The 18,339-nt window shown below is 33.7% G+C and overlaps 1 protein-coding gene across 1 annotated transcript in view; it reads right to left on the bottom strand.

The window, feature by feature from the left end:
- DACH1 (dachshund family transcription factor 1) overlaps positions 1–18,339 on the bottom strand; it is a 413,621-nt gene that overhangs the window by 25,586 nt on the left and 369,696 nt on the right. The window contains exons 9-11 of the mRNA XM_040623452.1: positions 12,963–13,110; positions 9,785–9,928; positions 9,204–9,272 (exon numbers count right to left, since the gene is read on the bottom strand). Of these exons, the coding sequence (XP_040479386.1) occupies positions 9,204–9,272; positions 9,785–9,928; positions 12,963–13,110 (361 nt within the window). The remainder of the gene's footprint in view (positions 1–9,203; positions 9,273–9,784; positions 9,929–12,962; positions 13,111–18,339) is intronic.

The raw sequence follows: 18,339 nt of genomic DNA on the forward strand, positions 1-18,339 counted from the left end.
AATAATGCACCATAAGCATTTTTACATTTATAGTCTAAGTGATGATATCTTATTTTTTTAAAGAAGAATTTATAGCAAAAGGTGTTATATCTCTTGAATGTCTAAACATATACATGGTATCAAAATTGATGACATACTTTCCATCACCAGGTGTTTATGAACCAATTTTTTATTTTGCGCATACAAATCCTGTAATTTAGTGAATAGACTTTAAAGCAGGGGGTACTTCTTCCGTAATTTAAATATTTTCAGATAACTTTTATAACTCCTGGAGTATAAATAACATTTTTCAGAAAATAAAAATCTATTTATGTTCCATTTCAAAGAAATTACTGAGCATATTTATTAAAGGTTCTCTTGGATGGCAAGGCTACTTTCACTGTCTAAAAGTGGATACAAAAAGAGGAAGCAGGCTATGTGAACATAAACCACTAGAGTTAGTTCTAATCTATATTTCAAAATGGTAACCCTCTTCAGCTTGGGTAGATATTACACACAGTTTTTATTATAACAATCATCGGTGAGCTAGTTAATTGGATATAATGGTCGTCAAGTTTTTCTTTTGATGGTAAAAAGACTCAGAGCAAAAACTTATTTTAAATAGATTTTTCTTAAAACCGAAGATGAGAATATACTATCTAAATAAGAAATTAATGGAATGTATTGATCACAATGAAAAATGAATTTCTTCAACTGTTTGGTATTCATAATAATAAAAGTACCATTAATAAAAATATATAAAATATTAAAATGACAGAGGCTTATTTTTCTACCTATCTTCTAACATTTCTCTCACCACTCACTATTAGCACAGAACTATGAAAAGTTATAAGCGGACACACATTATCATTGACATTTGTTGAGCTTTTTAATCGTTTTTTTTTAAACCCCACAGATCTTAAAATTAAATTTTCTTTCTTACAAAGGTAATCTCATTTCATTCATCCTGAAATTCCTAAATTCCTTAAATTTCTATTGCCTACTTACGCTGTCCACACAGATGTATGTTACGCCTTCTAAATTAGGATCATCTGTGAATTTCATTGATACACTCTGTTTAACCACTGTTCCATATCACTAATTATGATGTTAAATCAAAATGGATCTAGCATTGATCTTTTAGGCCCCCTGCTAATACCTTTCCCAATTTCCATTTATCACTGCTCTTTGATTATGGTCTTCAGACAGTACTCAAGCCAAGCCACAAACACAGTCATGAAAAAGCCAATTTAATTCAGTCGTATCTATGCTAACAAAACATTGTATTTTCTATAAATAATTGGTCTGTTTCAATATTTGATCATAATTTAGTTGTACAATGTCCTTTTTACCCTCTAAATCTCCAATTCTAATTAATTATCCCCGATATTCCCTATATCCTCTGAATTGTCATAGAATCTACCACCTATTATATTGCATTTACTAAGGAAAAATGATGTCAACTATATTACAAACCAAGCCCAATCATTTTGCCTTAATTTAATCTGCATAATATTTGGGCAATGGAGTAAGACTTGAAATGACAGGACAAAACCTCGTGTTCTGTCATAGCTCAACACAAACATAATAATGAGAATCATGCTTTTTCCCCGTAAGAACCAAGAGTTTAGAAAGTTAGGTCTACGGAAATAATACATTGAAAATAATTTTTTGTAACTAATAATTATAATGAACTATACCTTATTACTATTTTCAGCAACTTCATACTTAACTGCCCGCTATGTCTCATTTCATATATAATTATGTTTAAATTATGTAAGAAGCCATTTCCAACAAAAACCTATAAAAGGCCTTCAGCATTTGGTGTTTAAACATAGCCACTGATGTTCAAAAACAAGATTTCCTTTATCATGTATTTCTTAAAAGAATAAAAATGCTTATACTGAAATTATAAGAGAACATTATTCTAAAATTTTATAAAATATCCCAATTCATGAGTAGCTCTGAGACTTTCTATTTAATAATAATAACTCTGTCTAGTTAAATGAGTAGTTAACAATGACCTATGATAACTATGGAACAATAGCCTGTTTATTGGTTACAGCCAGCAATCAATATCATCTTTTGTTCAACTTAATCAATGCTGTCTCGAATTGATTAGCTGCATTGAAATGCTGCCAAATCCCAGAAACCAGAGCCAAGAGACTAGAAGTAAATTTATTATTGTTTTGTTTTGTTTGTAGTAATATAATTCTAATATTTATTTATTTTTTTAAGATCAAGAAAAAGAGTTTCAGGTGATCCTGATGGTAATTATATTATTTATAAGTGACTCAACAATAATCAATATACAGTGCAAGCAGTCTGGAAAACAGTTCTGATCAACTTTCTCTTTTTTCCCTCTTTTCTTTCTTTCTTTTCACGAAACCCCCCTCCCTCTTTTAAGCTAAATAAAAACATCTTCAAATATGAAAAGTTAGGTTCCAATAACAAAAACATTCTTATAAATTTCTACAAACACTTTACTAGGGGATGAAATCAACATGATATTATAAAGACCAATTTTCTGAAAAAAGAAAAGTTAATTATATATCAGAGTAATAATAGCTTCAGTGTTTATCAGTTGCTAGGCACTGTAAATATGTTAACTCATAATAATAAAATGTAATATTAACAGCTAAAACTTAACTGTATGCATACTATTGTCCAGTACATGTTGAGTGCCTTACATGAATTATTTTATTTAACAATCCTCTGAGGTTAAGCAACTACTAAAGGAAAAAAAAAAAAGAAAGAAAGTGGAACAGAGATTTGAATCTAGACCTGACTCCTAGCTTTCTTAATTGTTAGTTCTGTAGCTGTGCCTAAAGAACCCCCTCTTCTATATTAAACCTAAGGATTTTTTTTAAGTATTAAAAATAGAAATGTGAATAAGACAATTACATGAACTTAAATTTAAACAATACTTTCAAAAAGATTTTAGAAGTGGTAAGTTTAAGTAAGTTTCAATTTAGGGCCATTACAGGGTAAAAGTCTTGGAATATCATTCAGTAACTCTGTTCAAACACATACTACAAAAGAAACGAAGAGGTTCTCCAAATGTCTTGTATTAAGTCACAATTAGATTTGTGTCTGATTTTAAATGTATCTTAAGCTCATTACATGCTAAGTGGTAGGGATGTGGATAAATCTTTTATCTTTATGATGAATTTCTTAGTATCTTTTATTGCTACTTTTTTTTCTTCACTAAAGAGTGAGTTTTCCCCAGTGTGTCTTGGAAGTGTCTATATACATGGTATAGGCACCATGATGGATTAAAAAGTAAAAAGCTGGAAAGGAAACCTTTTTTTCCAATTGCATATCATTATCTAGTACTTGTCAGTAGACTGTTTTGAACTTCTTAAGTCTTTAACGGATGCTAACTATTCAAATCAGGTGACAGGGATGGAAGTAGTTATTCCAGAAGAGATAGAAGTAAGTCTAGATGGCAAGGCCTGGAAGATAGAGCAAGGACTTTAGAGTCATAAATATGGAATTAAATGTCTGTGACCCCACTAACTCATAGTGCAAATGTGAGAATATTAATTAGCCACTCTGAACTTTAGTTATCTCACCTTTAAATTAGAATATATAGGAAAGGCTCAAAAAATAACAGTTTCCAATTCACCTCACTATTTTAATAAACAAATAATTCCGCTTACCATATAATATCCCTAAGTCTAAATGAAAGAAAGTGTGTTACTGTGAAATTCAAGGAGTGCTAGAACATTTGATTTAATAAAAAAATTTGATAAAGATATAAATTCCACTCATAAGAATGATATGCATGATGATGCTTTTGAAATGTAAGTTAATAAACAAATAATAATAGTAATCACATATTTTAAAAGAGCAAGAAAAGCACATTTTAACAATCGCAATCTAAAAATAATGAAGAAGAAAATAAGGGAATGTGAAAAGTAACTGAACTTAATTATATTCCCAACTCTGATTAACTCATGATATAACCTTTAAAAAGTCATGTGCCCTCCCTAAGTCTCACTTTACTTGCTTGCAAAATGAAGAGATTTAATTGATCTTTAAAGTCCTTTCCTAGTGCTAAGTCAATAATATCATAAAAGTGTTCTTGGCATATCATCAGTTCTCAAAAAACATTTGTTAAAAAAGAAACAATTTTTTAAATTCAGCATGTGTCTTCAAATATCTAAGAAGCAGAAAGGAGATATTTTTTAATTGGAAAAAAAAAGATTGTTAATGTGAAGGCAAGTCTTTTATGTCCTTTTATTGGAAGAATATTTGATTTTCTATGATCTAGGATCAGTCAAAAAAATAAAAAGCCAAACAGTTTTGATTATGGCCATTGGATATAAATAAAAGAGATGTACTTTCAAGTGAAATCAAGATTTTGCGAGCATAACTAGCAGATATTCTAAGATGTCAGAGGAACTGTGGTCCACATTTCCATTGATTTTACCAATTCTTTTTTGGTTTAAAAAGACAGTTTTCTTAAAAAAAGCCAAAGCTACTATTTTGAAAGTGAAATTTCCAAACTCTTCAGAAATTGATAAAAGACATAGATAAAACAGCACTAATCCTTGATTGTCCTATGTTATAGTTCGTGTCTATATATTGATAACCTAAATAATTTATAGAAAAGATTTAATCATTTAAAATTAAAAGAAATCAGAAAAGAAGCATAAGGTTAATGTATATTAAACAAAAGATGAAAGTATTATTTAAGAAATGTGACTATGGCATGTTAAATTACACATAAATTTAAAAAGGAAAAAGTGAGTATAAGGAATATTCACAGAATCCAAATCTTACGTCCAGTATGCAAACAAAAAAGTAATATGCACACGTACAAGAAGCATAGACACATATTGTTAATTCAGCAATCAGATATGAAAATTAATTCTGCCAGAATATGTAATTCTGACTTTCCGAGGTAGAATTATATTATCCTTCACTTCTTTTCATCAGTCTCTCCAACCAATGTCTGAGAAAGGTCAGAACAATGAGGACCCTTGGCATTCACAAAATCAAACAGGTCCTAAGTCATCAACAGTTGATACATTCTTTCACGATATATCAAACATTCAGCACTGTAAATGTGGCACAAACATTTGACACATTCGTATTTATGTATCAAACATACAGGCAGTAGGGGTACAGTGGTGACCAAAATAGACATAGTTCACACTGTACTCAGCTGCCTTCCAGAGAGAGGAAGAAGACACTGAACAAGGAACAAATGTGCAGCAGGTTATTGCGGAGAAGTGAAAGGTATGGTAACTTCCTTGAAGAGGTAGAATTAGACCCGGGGGGCAGGGAGGTGGTGCAGGGTGGGGGTGGAGTCTGGGAAGCATTCCTAGAAGCAGTTAACTTCTAAAATGAGATTTCAAGGTTGGGTAAGTAAAGGCAAGGAGGAAGGAACTATGTCCCTGATAGGTAGAGAAAGATGTGGGGCTTTCAGAAAATCAAAAAGAGATGAGAGGATTCCAGGACAAGGCGAAGGAGCTGTAACAACTGGGTGTGGAGGATGAGGGAGGGAAATGTGTGCTCTGCTCTTCCTCAGTATAAATTAAGGAGGATGCTGGACTGACAGATGAGGGTTCCATAAGGAAGGAACACTGGATAAAGACAGGTCTGTAGCGGATGCGTGATCCTTTTGGTTTTGTGCACTGGATCTTGAGGCTTCTGTGAGACAGCCAAATAAAAGTTGGATATTACCTGGACCTCGTAAGAAATGTCTGAATAGGCTGGAGAGATATATGCTTTTTAATTGTCAAAACATATCAGTTAAATAAACCAGAAGTGGGTACCATTGCCCAGGGAAAGAGATTAAAAATAAAGTAGAATGAAGCTTAAGAAAGCCATCGTATTGTAGATTTGGCTGTGTATAGTGTGGGATGTGCATTTATACGTGTGGGGGCAGAAAGAGTTTTGGAGGATATTTATTAACTAGTCCAAAAAAGTGTCCAATGAGTATTTATATGAACTCAGTCTACTCTGCATATTCAGAAGATCTTACGAAAGCTTTAAAGTAAGATAAAGTTTTCCAATACAAATCATGCCATATAAATCTGCAAGACTCAAGGCACGAGAGTTAATCACCATATAATTCAGCTCCTGAAAACAAGTTGTTTTTTTAATTTTTTGATGTTTATTCTCTATCCATAATATCAACACCAAACTCATGAATTTTGAGTTAGCTACTAGAAATAACAACAATGAAGAATTTATCCCTGTGTAGGATGAGCTGATTTACTTTACTTATCACAAGTAAGTAAATTATTTAGGGCCTCTTTGCTCAGGAATATTTTCTATACTGCTGTCTGGTTCCCTCCTCCCCTCCTCTATAGTTTTACAGAAATGGTGGTACTAAATGCCAATGAGGCAACGCTTAGTCTAACTAACCTGAGATGCTTCTTTGGGGGTAATTACCTGGCACTTGTGCAGTATTTAAGTGTCCAGATGCTAGGTGACTAACTCTTGGGCCAAGCATGGCATTTATTTATTGCCAGAATATTAAAAATAAATAAATACATGACAAGCATACAGAAATGTGGGTTTCCTTCGTCTTTCCTAATTAAGTTGTGTTTATTTTGGAACAGAGAATAATTTTACTTATGGGTTGGACCAGGAGCAAGAACGGATACAAAGAGTATCATAACACCTGGGCTTGGGGATACCAAGACAGAGAAAGCGAAGGGCGGAAGAGGCTATGTTTGCGTCGTTCTTATACTGTGAAGAAGCAGGTGCTCATGGGTCCCCAAATGCATGACACAGACCATTTCACAAATTAGCAATGAGTTCTGGTTCTTTCTTCTTTGCCTTTCCCATTGTTGTGCTTCAACTCAGAATTTAACTAACTAGTTTTTTATCTTTGATTTCTTCTGTTTACAGTTAATTTTGTTCTGTTGGCTTCTAAATGTATTCATTTAGTCTAAGGTTTGAAAGAAAAGGTTCAAAGGGCTAAATGAGCTTATTTAGTGGGGTCAGAGTAGCAAAAGATGATCTCTTGGGTCTGCCTGGTATTTTAAGTTTTGGGTGGTCCAACTCCTGGTAAAAATACATTTTTAGCAACTAAAACATAAAAATACAGATTCATCCACAATGTTTTTTATTACATTTGAGAAAAAAATCATCTTATCTACTTAAAACCACAAATATGAGCTAGGGGTTCTATTGAAAGCTGTGCATTTTGAACAACATAACAAAATCATTAAATTCGAGTATAAGTATACAAAAAGTAGAGTATTACTGATTGTTCACATTAGAATTAAGGAACACATTTTTAATTGACTGGCTGAATGAATGAATTCAATGATTAAGATTTTATATTACAACTAAAGCAAAGCATTAAATAACTCCATAATCATTTATATTTGGCTTTAAATCACTATGTATAACTGTTCTTCAAATGTTTTATTGCCTTAATTATAAAGTTGTTTGGGTGGGTTTTCTTTGTTACCCAACTGAGAGCATTTTGGATAGCAAAAGGAAGGCAATTTATGATTTAAAATTTTACTTGGAATAAGCAAATCACAATAGAAAATAGGAGTTGTCAAAACTTCCACCTTATACAGCAAGACTTTATGCATATTAAAGTGCATATTTGAATATATGTAAATTTTACAAGTTTAAATTAAAATAACTATAGCCATATTGATGACCAAAATTTTACTGATAGCAAATTCCTGGCATAAACATTATGTCAACTATGCAAAGTGTTTAATCATTGCCTAGTCACTTCTTAACATTGACAACAAATCTATTAATACGCAGGAATATATTGTCTATAATTTTTTTTTGATTGATCTGACAATCTTGAGGATTCTATAGATATCAGATAATCTATATAGCACATCTACCTGGAGACTCATGTGCTTTCTCAGACCCCATTTGTCCACAAGCTAAGTTTAATGCATGAGTGGTCCGTGCACACACAAATCAGGGCTGATATTTATATTGATCTGATTGAAGTTATCATCCCTGATAAGGAGGACTGGCTTTGCTATTACTAATTTGCTAACACCTGTATGCAATTTTTAAAAGAGACACAACAGAAATCTTATGATTTTATTAAGATTATACACACGCACACATGCACACAAACAGAATTTTGCTGATATCCATAATGCTCTAAAAAAAAAGAAGTCTTTTCTACATCAACAATTGCATTAATCCTGTATATACAAGGAGATATCTCATAATAACATATGGTTTGAGCCTCAGGATTTAAAAAATAATTATCATGGTTTTAGTTAAATAAATATAGGCAAAAACATTCTTCAGGAATGTTCCTGCAAGTTTCTGATTTTTACTTATTGCATATCTGATACTTTACAAAAGTATATTTCCTTTACACTAAACCAAAGATGACACTTTCGGAGGTGATTAAGTAGCACAATTAATGTCAAACAATATCCCCAAAATGATTGAGCTTAAAATGCAAAATAAAAGCAATTGGGAGGATTATAGCAGTTAATCATTTTAGGCTTCCCTTTGAAGAACCATCTTCATTTAAAATAGAAAACAAATGCTCTTTTTACTGTTTAGTATTCATGTTGTTAGACTGAGTTTATTGCCTAGAATAGATGTTAGACTATAAATGTTACCTTCAGATTTTGTTCTTTCCTAATAGCATGGTCTTGGCAATATACATATTTAGCTCTTCTGAGTGTTTAATACAACTCCCTTTAGTATTCTATATATGATTTTGCTCAGCAGATTTGTGTTATTAAAATGTATATAATGGCATAGAGAACATTCAGAAAATCCACAGAGGACTAAGCAATCTTATTTATTGTTAACATTCAACCAGTCTGTTTTGCATGTACCTTGCAGTATCTGTCACAAAAATGAGAAGGAGAAATTTTCAAATTTAAGAACTACCTATTTGATTAAACTGTGCTTTTATTTAGATGGTATAGAACTTATAAACACTTCCCGTGTGAGACTGGGCTTCAAGCATTCAATAAAGCACATTTACTGTGTCCAAGATTAAATCATACATTGTTTAAAATTAATTATTCCTTTTTAATTGCATTGTATAAACAGAAATGACCTGTTAATTTAAAGAAAATCTATCAGCACAAAATGAATTCACTCATATAAACAAGCAAGATGAACTTGACCTTGTTTGAACTTGTTTTGATGTGGCCCAGATGGTAGGCTACATGCTTGAATAGCAGGCTAAAGCTGAGGAAAAACTCATATAGCAAGATCTAGATTTATAGCCTTTTGCAAATTCCTACCTTGTATTGTCCTTTCAGCATCTGTTCGGCTGCCGCTGCGGTCAGCTTCTATCTCTGGGGTCAGAGAGTCTAAAAGCACAGAAAGGTAAGAGTGACACATATTTCATTTGATGCTATTGTCCTTTAAAAAAAAAGAGCAACCTGTTACTTTGGTGCTGAATTAAAATGACATAAATCTTTGTCATCTTTTAAAGGTTGAACAAAGACTACAAAAATCAGAATTATCAAAATATTTGAAGAGATAAATAAGAAACACAGAATTGTTCATAACACGGGACGGGGTTGGGACACTCTCCGATTAATATTTTATCCTATTTCGGTAGAGACAGACTCGGCGAAACAGGAAAGCGATGTCAGGTCCCAGATACTGGAGTTAAGTAGTAACAAGCCAGTGAAAGCACCTATGAAAGCAAGCATTTCCCCAACTCGTGGGACTACTGCCCACCAGGCTTTCAGCTAGGAGCACAGTGTAACGAACCACTATAAGTACAGATACATATAAAACCACAAACACAGGTTTAAATTGTCTTTTGAGTGCTAAAAAGTGAATGTTAGCCACACATAAAGACGCACCCTCTTACCATTTAAGACCCTGAGACTGTCCGTAGAAGCTGCCTGTTTTAGTGTTTGCTCTGCTTGCTCGCGCCGCTTTGTCTCAAATTCAAGCGCTTCCTGTAATTTTCTCTTTGCCTTCTTCTCCTTCTTTAGCCTCTTTTGAACTATGGCTAGAAAAGAATGTTCGTATGTTATATTTTAAAAAGTTTTTGCAATGTTCCAACTTATAAACGATCTGTGTTTTTTTATAATACTCTTTTTTTTTTTTCCTCCCTGCTGGACGAAGTCTACCTACGCAGGGGAAGTTCAAAAATCCCACCTTTACCTAAAATAAATCCCAGTGAAATATCCAAGGAGGCCAATTTTTATTTAGCCTTGAAGGATTATATTACCAAGATGCCTTTAATTGTCATATGTAGAGACAGATTTAAGGGGAAATTAATTTTAGTAAATATTTATATACACTGATAAAAGAAGTCTGATTAAATGAATTTTGTGGATTAGTCTCTGCCCTTGAATCAGAATAGTGCAGAGTAGTTAGAATAATGCAAACCTTTATAAGCATGCCTCCTATCTCTTAATGAAGCACCAATTTTCAATAGTAAATGGAGCATTTCCCCTGTAGTGTTTTTTGCAAAGCAGTTACACCAGTTAGGTTTTTAAGAATTTTTTCTTGAAATTTAAAAAAATGCAATAAATATTATTGCATATAGGAGTTAATATTCTTAATTATTCACAGAGAAGCTGTCTTTTGGGGGGATGAAGCTATTGTAATTTGCTCAGAGATATCAATAATTTCTTCAAAACAAATTTATATATACTCTAACATATTTCAAGAAAATTATGTTTTACTCTGCCAAAATCTGGTAGAGTATAAAACCTCATTGATAATAATAATGTGCTACTGCTGACAATAATGTGGTATTTATATACAAAACTAGATTATGCTACAAAAAGTTAATTATGATACATTTTCTCCTACTGGACAACTTAAATATTTGGATATAATATGTAATCAATAAATAGTAACAAATGAATGTTGTCCACAAAATGTATGTTAACTATACTTTCAGTATGATAATTATTTTAGCTTTTACAATATATGTAAGGTAAGCAGTTAGCATAAGGGGAGCATGCGAATGTTTTTCTTTGGAATTTTTTTTTTTTTTCCTGGCTGATAAACATTGTGGATGTGAGTGTGAGTATGACCAGTCAGTGCAAGAATATCCTTTTGATAGAATTAGTCATAGGGAGTAGTCATTCCAAGTTTACTATTTGATTTCTTACTACAGATGAAAGAATAACAACATTTTCATTTAATACAGTATTTAGTCAAAATATAAAACAAGGTAATAAAGGTTCAAGTAAGAATTTGCTTCAATTTCTAATCTTCATATGTCCCATTTTTATAATTATTAATACTGTTAAGGTGGCAGACCACTAACTTATTGGGTTTATTGTTGCTGGTAACATGTATTAACAGAGACTTTTTTAAATCAAAACATACATTGGCTATAGTCTTATAATAAAAACAAAACTGGTTTTGAATAAATGCTAATTTCCTTTACTGAATAGGGTGAAAATCATATGTTCATCTTAACAAAATCATTTGCCTACTGTATCCCTTCCCAAAGATGATTGTTTATAACTCTCTTTGAAAAGAAGCAGTAATTTCTGAATTACTTATTGGATTGTATATTTCCATGGGACTAAAAGCTCAATACCCAATGTCTTGCCATTGACTGCTTATTGTTTCCTCTTCTGTGATTGAATGGAATGGTATTACCATGTTCTCTCTTCAGGGTAGTACATTGCTTCAATAGATACATTTATAATAGATAATTATTGATAGCTATTACCTTTAATTTATTGTTCACAGTTAATTAAATGGGAGGTTCATGATGTGATCTGTGAAGTGTTTTGCCCTCTAGTGGTTAAAGAAAAAAACAATATAAGTCCTCCAAATGATTTGAACCAATAACATTCTAAAGTTCTCTCAAGTAATGAAAAGATTACTTTAGGAATTCAAGGGTCTACCTTTAAGTCTTGTCAGGAAAAAAAAAAAAAAGACTTTTGGTGAGCACAAAATCAAGACATGGCTATCTCATGGAAGATGGTTCTATATAACAAACCCTTTGACGAACTTCATTATTCACAAAGAACATATCCCATTATCAATGTTTATCTTGTTTTGATTACTTTAGTACCTAAATCTATATGAAATCACATTATCTAGACAAGTGCTATATGTGAGTGGTGATGGCTTTCCCAAAGCAGCCTCATCCCAGGAACCTACTAGCTTATGCTTTATAGTAACTAATGTAAAAACCCACCAAGTCTTACTGGTTTGAAAAACAAAACAAAAACAATGATTTTCAAATGACTGTATCAAATATATATAAGAAGACTACGTGGAATATTTTTATTGGACACTTATTAAATGAGGGAATATGTGCTCCCCCTCTGGACTACTTAGGAGAATCTTAAAGTTGAGGCAAAAGTGAAGTTGGTTATAAAGAAAATACTCTTACTCTCATACATAAGATAAACACACAATATGAATGACCTTCAAAATTATCTATACATGCACTGTAAAGTGTGTTAGAAGAAGCAATTCATAGATTGGTAATATCATTATTTTTACCCAATAAAAATTCATATTGGCTTCTACACTAATGTGTACTTGACCTTGTTGGATGAAAATGAGCCATTCAGAAAGAAAATTATACAAACACTCAACTTTGGTCATTTGTTCAGATATTCATCAGTCTTCAATTTCAGTTGATAAATATCTTACTAAATCTGCTTCGCTTGAATAATCAGATTTTCTATTTTAGCTTTATAACTTTAACTCTTAAGTTTTCAAAGGGCAATTGTGAATGAATATACAATTTTTCTTCATGGTTGTCATCAGAGCTCATTCTTACCCTAAAATTATTTCTTAAGCTCTAGGAGCAAAAAAATTATGTGATTAATGATATAATCGATATATTTCAATTCCCTGAGGTACAAACAGAAGAGAAACCATATATACTCTGGAGATGAAAAAAGTACAGTGAGCCCAGGATTCAAATCCTGCTGTGAACCTCAGCTATAAGTAAATGAACAAAAAATCTGTAGTCTCATAGTAAATCACCAAACATAGTATTGTCCTGTTAAATATTTTATAGAAAGTATTACACTTATTTAGAAGTTCAGAAATACCTCTATTCTTTTGTTCCATAGCCAACTGCTTCTCAAGTGTTTCCCTCAGCTCTCTTTCCCTTAAAAAATCCATCTTCAGCTCTGTTTTTTCCAGTTGGACTTGTTTTTCTTGAGCTCTGGCGTTATCTATGGCAACTTTCAAGAGCCCCTGTACAAAGAAGGCATTCAGAATTGTAATATTTTGGAGCAAAGCACATTTCATTCATTACTTAAAAGCATTTTTAAAAAAAGAACCAACTTATCAAATTCTTTCATCCTTGTATATTCACTCTATATTTACTAGGACAAGTACTTCAACTAAAGCACAAAATTTCTAAATCTAATTAAACTATCTTAGGAAGACAAATGTTTTTGCCATGCAGGTTCAATTGCTTCTAATTAGAATATCTAGATCTAAAACTAAATGAAGGCAGCACATAGCATGCTAAAAATAAGAACTGAGAAGAAAATTATACCGAAGCTCTTACACAAGTGACGATCTGATATGGTTTACATAATCCCAAATGATCCTGGCAGGACCCACCTATCTCTTGGGAGCTCAATCTCCACCGGTCCCTACTGAGATCACACTGGACACAATGCTTGTCTTTCCATTTCTCAAGGAAATTGGTTTCTGCACCAGGGATTTTGCTCTTGGGGTTCTTCTGAATGCTTTCCCTCCCAATTTTTGTGTGGCTTATGCCCTCACTTCATTTCACCTTTGTTCAGTCACCACCCAATTAAGGTCTTTTCTTACCACCCTATCTGGAACAGCCGTCCTATTATTCCCTCCTTAGAATTCTTCATATCACTTATGATTGTGTAATATTGTCATTCATGTATTTGTTTATAGCTTTATGCTGGGTCTCCTGCACTAAAAGGTAAACTCTTTGAGGCAGGGACATTTTCTCTCATTTGGTACTACGTCCCCCAGAGTCCAGAGAGTGCCTACCATATAGTAGATTCTAAAAAATTGTTGAACAGAAATTATAGAACTGGTATATTTTTCTTGAGGTATATAAGATATGCAAGGGATCCCAAACCTAGTGTTTTGATAGTGCGTTATTTTTAAAAAGGCATTTAAAATGGTTGTCATAAATTGGAAATAACTTTTAAGGGATTATTTGACAGTATAACTCAAGAGTATGTGGTAAAAGTAAAGTTTATTTATACTATAGACGATGGAATCTCTTATATAAGAAATATACATGTAAGTTGCTTTACTCTTTGCTAATTAAAAAATTTTGTAATATTCTGAGATTCTTGAAAATGAGATTGTGAGAATATGTAAAACATAGAAAAAGTATTCTGCACATGCTCTCTCCTAAAATCCTTTAGAAAATTATTAGTAAATATTAGAGCTAAAATTTCTATCCTTATCAGCTCAGCAATACAAAAAGCTTTTTTGAAATAGTAGATAATTTGCCTTGGTCTGTGAAATTTTCTTTCTTTCTTTTTTTTTTTTTTTTAAGATTTTATTTATTTGGGGCGCCTGGGTGACGCAGTCGTTAAGCGTCTGCCTTCGGCTCAGGGTGTGATCCCAGTGTTCTAGGATTGAGCCCCACATCAGGCTTCTCTGCTGGGAGCCTGCTTCTTCCTCTCCCACTCCCCCTGCTTGTGTTCCCTCTCTCGCTGGCTCTCTCTCTCTCTCAAATAAATAAATAAAATCTTAAAAAAAAAGATTTTATTTATTTGAGAGAGAGAGAGAGAGCACACACAGGCATGGGGAGAGGTACAGGGAGAGGNAAAGAGAGACTCTCAAGCAGACTCTGCACTGAGTGTGGATCCTGACGTGGGGCTTGATCTCACTACCCTGAGATTATGACCTGAGCTGAAATCAAAGAGTCTGATGCTTAATTGACTGAGCCACCCAGGTGCCCCATAGAGATTAAAATTTTCAACTGCAATTATAAATGAAGAAGTTGGTGCCGTTTGTAGATATCCTCTAGGATATGACCCTTCTTGCAGGAGACAACATAAACAGTCTGAACTGAGAATTTCATCACTGGTTTGACTTGTTAGCCCAACAGAGGTGTACCCTTAGATCAGCTCACCAGTGTAGCATTATTATAAGCCATTTTACTCTCTTTTCCAGCACATATGAATTATTTCATGTTTGTTATACCTGACCCTGAATTTCCTGGTATAATTCTTGTGATATGAAACAACGTGGAGGGTTTCTACATGGCTGTTTGCCCCTCCCTACTCTTTTGTTTTTAACAATAAAACATAGCTGCTAAGGAAACTGCCATCTTAACTCAATTCAGCAACATTCCTGTGTATGTTTCTTCTTCATCAGGAACAAACAATTAGTAACAAATGAAAGAGATCATTACATCAAGTGCCCTTTTAGATCACCCCAATTAAAACTTTAGTTTAGCTGTATTTTAATTCTAAGATACCAAATTCTAATTTTCTGCTCTGATTGCTCTTGTTGACTTATCTTTGAAAGATGTACTCTCTGTGCAATGTCTAGAGATTATTTAGCAAGATGCCAATGTTGGCACCACTTAATGTGTTGATTGGTTGTATTATCAGTAGCTGTTTAAAATAAATTACTATTAAACTATTATTGTCCTTGGCTGACAAAACACAATATTTTGGTGTTCTTTAAATATGAAACAATCATTATGAATAAACACGTTGAATATTGTTAAACTGCAACTCTAATTTGTGTAATTTTACATTAATATTTGTTGTAACATATGAAGTTGCTAAGAGCATTTATGTTTACTGTTTTCTTTTGTTACAGTTGCTGCTAATGTCCCTAATGGTAATACATTACCTATTCCTGCTGATTATGTCTGAAAAATACTAGCTTTAAGATCCAACACCCTCCAGGGACTACTTATAAGCTATATAAAATTAAGTTTCATTTTTAGACTTTAAATCAGTGCATATCAGTAGGAGTCCAGTGTGAACAAAAATCTGCACTAGAGCCAAACTGATACATATGCAAAAATATGTTATTGCTCGTGACAGCTTTGCTGCAAAAATACAGAAAACCGATTAAATTTCAGTGCAGCAGGGGGCTGGGAAAAGCAATAGCAAGAAGTGTTCCCAACGTCTACAAATCATTAGGACACCATTGTAACCATCAGTGATAATAGTACTTTCAGATTTGTGTAACTTCTGTAAATTTTCCAGGTAGAGCATATGCAAAGGTCACACGAAATGCTGAGTCTCACGTGAACGTGCAGGATTGAGCAAAATTCTGTGATGACTATTCTGTGATGATGAATTACAGCAAAAGACACAAGGTTTAAAACATGAATTTTTTCTCCAGGGGGAGGTCAGTTATGATGTTCGACAATGACAATTCTGAAGAAATGCGTCTTAAGCTTACTCTGTGGCATAGCAATGATAAGAGACAATGGTCCTTTGGCCCAAAATTTCTTTCCCATAAGTGAGGCGTAATTGTTGTCATATCCACAGATGTTTTCGTTTTCTAAAACGATCTACCTTGTAAATTAGATTATTTTAATCATTTTCCAAGGAACGAGTCTATATGTATTTCTTTTCAGAAGGGCATTATAATTGACTCAGCAAGTTTTCAACTACTTCTATAGCCTAGAAAGTACAAATATCTCCTTGTATAAGAGAAGTTAAAGTAACACTGATAGGAAGGAAACATTTCTTAATATACTGGTTGGATCCTAGAGGAAAAGCTTACTTGGCCATGTTTGTTTTTTATACAAAAACTGTTTCAGAATCAGATGGTAACTAAAGTTCTTCGTGTCACTAGAATTAATGTGACAAAATTCTGCTCAGTAATGCATTGCTTCTAAAGAGAGTAAATATCCTAGTTGAAGGGGATTTCAGTGATTTGCCCATTCTAATTAAAACCTTTTAAAGCTGAAAAAACCAAGGTCCAGAAAGATTAGATGACTTGTCCAAAATCTCAAACACTTAGTAAATTGACTAAGCTTAGGTCAGAGCTCCCAAGCTTGCTTGCTTATTTATTTATTTATTTATTTATTTATTTATTTATTTATTTATTTTTTCTTTTAATGTTTCTTTCCAGGATGAGAAGAAATAGTGTCCCTGGAAACCAGGAACTTTTGTAGACAAACAAATACATACTAGAGCAGTTATCAACTAATGCATATTCACAGAAGCTCTTACAACAGGATACTGCTATACTTAGTTTAAAGTTATGGCTATTGTTCTCAAAAATCAGTCAATAATGGATACTCCCTCAAAAGCATTCCCAGGTATAAAACCCATCTTGTGATTCATATGACCATGTATGGTGATATAGCAACATAGGCTCTGTAATGATCCTGCCTATGTTTAAATCTAGACTCCATCTCCATTTTATGACCTTGATCAAAAGACTCGTCTGCCTCCATTTACTCATCTGTTAAATGCAGATGATAATGAAATCCACCGTATACGACTATAAAGATGATTCAATGTAATATCATATAGAATTAGCATAGAGATGGACTATAGACATTGTGATTTATAATAAGAAACATATTTGGGGGGTGCCTGGGTGGCTCCGGTGGTTAAGCGTCTACCTTTGGCTCAGGGCATGATCCCGGGGTACTGCGTCTCGCATCAGGCTCCCTGCTCAGCGAGGAGTCTGCTACTCCTTCTGCCTCTGCCCCTCCCCCCTGCTCAGGCTCTCTTGGTCTTGCTCTCTCCCAAATAAATAAATAAAAAAAGAAAGAAAGAAAGAAACATATTTGGTCTTCATCCCAATCGTGGCACAAAGATCCCACAATGGGTGAAATTTCCTAAATGATAAGAGTGAAAAGATAAAATGGGTCTCTTTTGTAATTCATAATAAGCCCCGCCCCATCCAACTACACCGGAGTTTATTTTAATAAGGTGACTTTTGGAAAGCCCCGAGGAGGGAGGCTGGTTGTCAGGGAAACCAACTCTGTGACTGGAGGGTTGGAACTTCCAGCCCTACCGCCTGATCTTTGGGAGGACAGAGGGGCTAGAGGTTGAATTAATCACCAACGGTGGGTGATTTAATCAATCATACCTAATAATGAAACCTCCGGGAAAATGCAAAAGGACCGAGTTCAAAAAGCTTCTGGGCTGGTGAACATGTGGAGGTACATGTGGAGGGACTGGGAAGGCTCGGAGAAGGCGCGAGAGCTCCGCACCCCTTCCCACATAACTTGCCCTATGCATCTCTTCCATCGGACTGTTACTGGGTTAATCCCTTGATAATAAACTGGTGACCTAGTAAATAAAATGTTTTCCTGAGTTTTGTGAGCTGCTCTAGTAAATTAACTGAACCCTAGGAGGGGGTGATGGGAACCTCTGATCGATAGCCAGTTGGTCAGTAGCATAGATGACAGCACTTCCAACTGGCATCTGACATTTGGGTAGGGGGCAATCTTGTGGGACTGAACTCTTAACCTGTGGGATCTGAGGCTAT

Source organism: Ursus maritimus, unplaced genomic scaffold, assembly GCF_017311325.1.
Source record: "Ursus maritimus isolate PB19 unplaced genomic scaffold, ASM1731132v1 scaffold_10, whole genome shotgun sequence".
In the NCBI taxonomy this organism is placed as follows: Eukaryota; Metazoa; Chordata; class Mammalia; order Carnivora; family Ursidae; genus Ursus; species Ursus maritimus.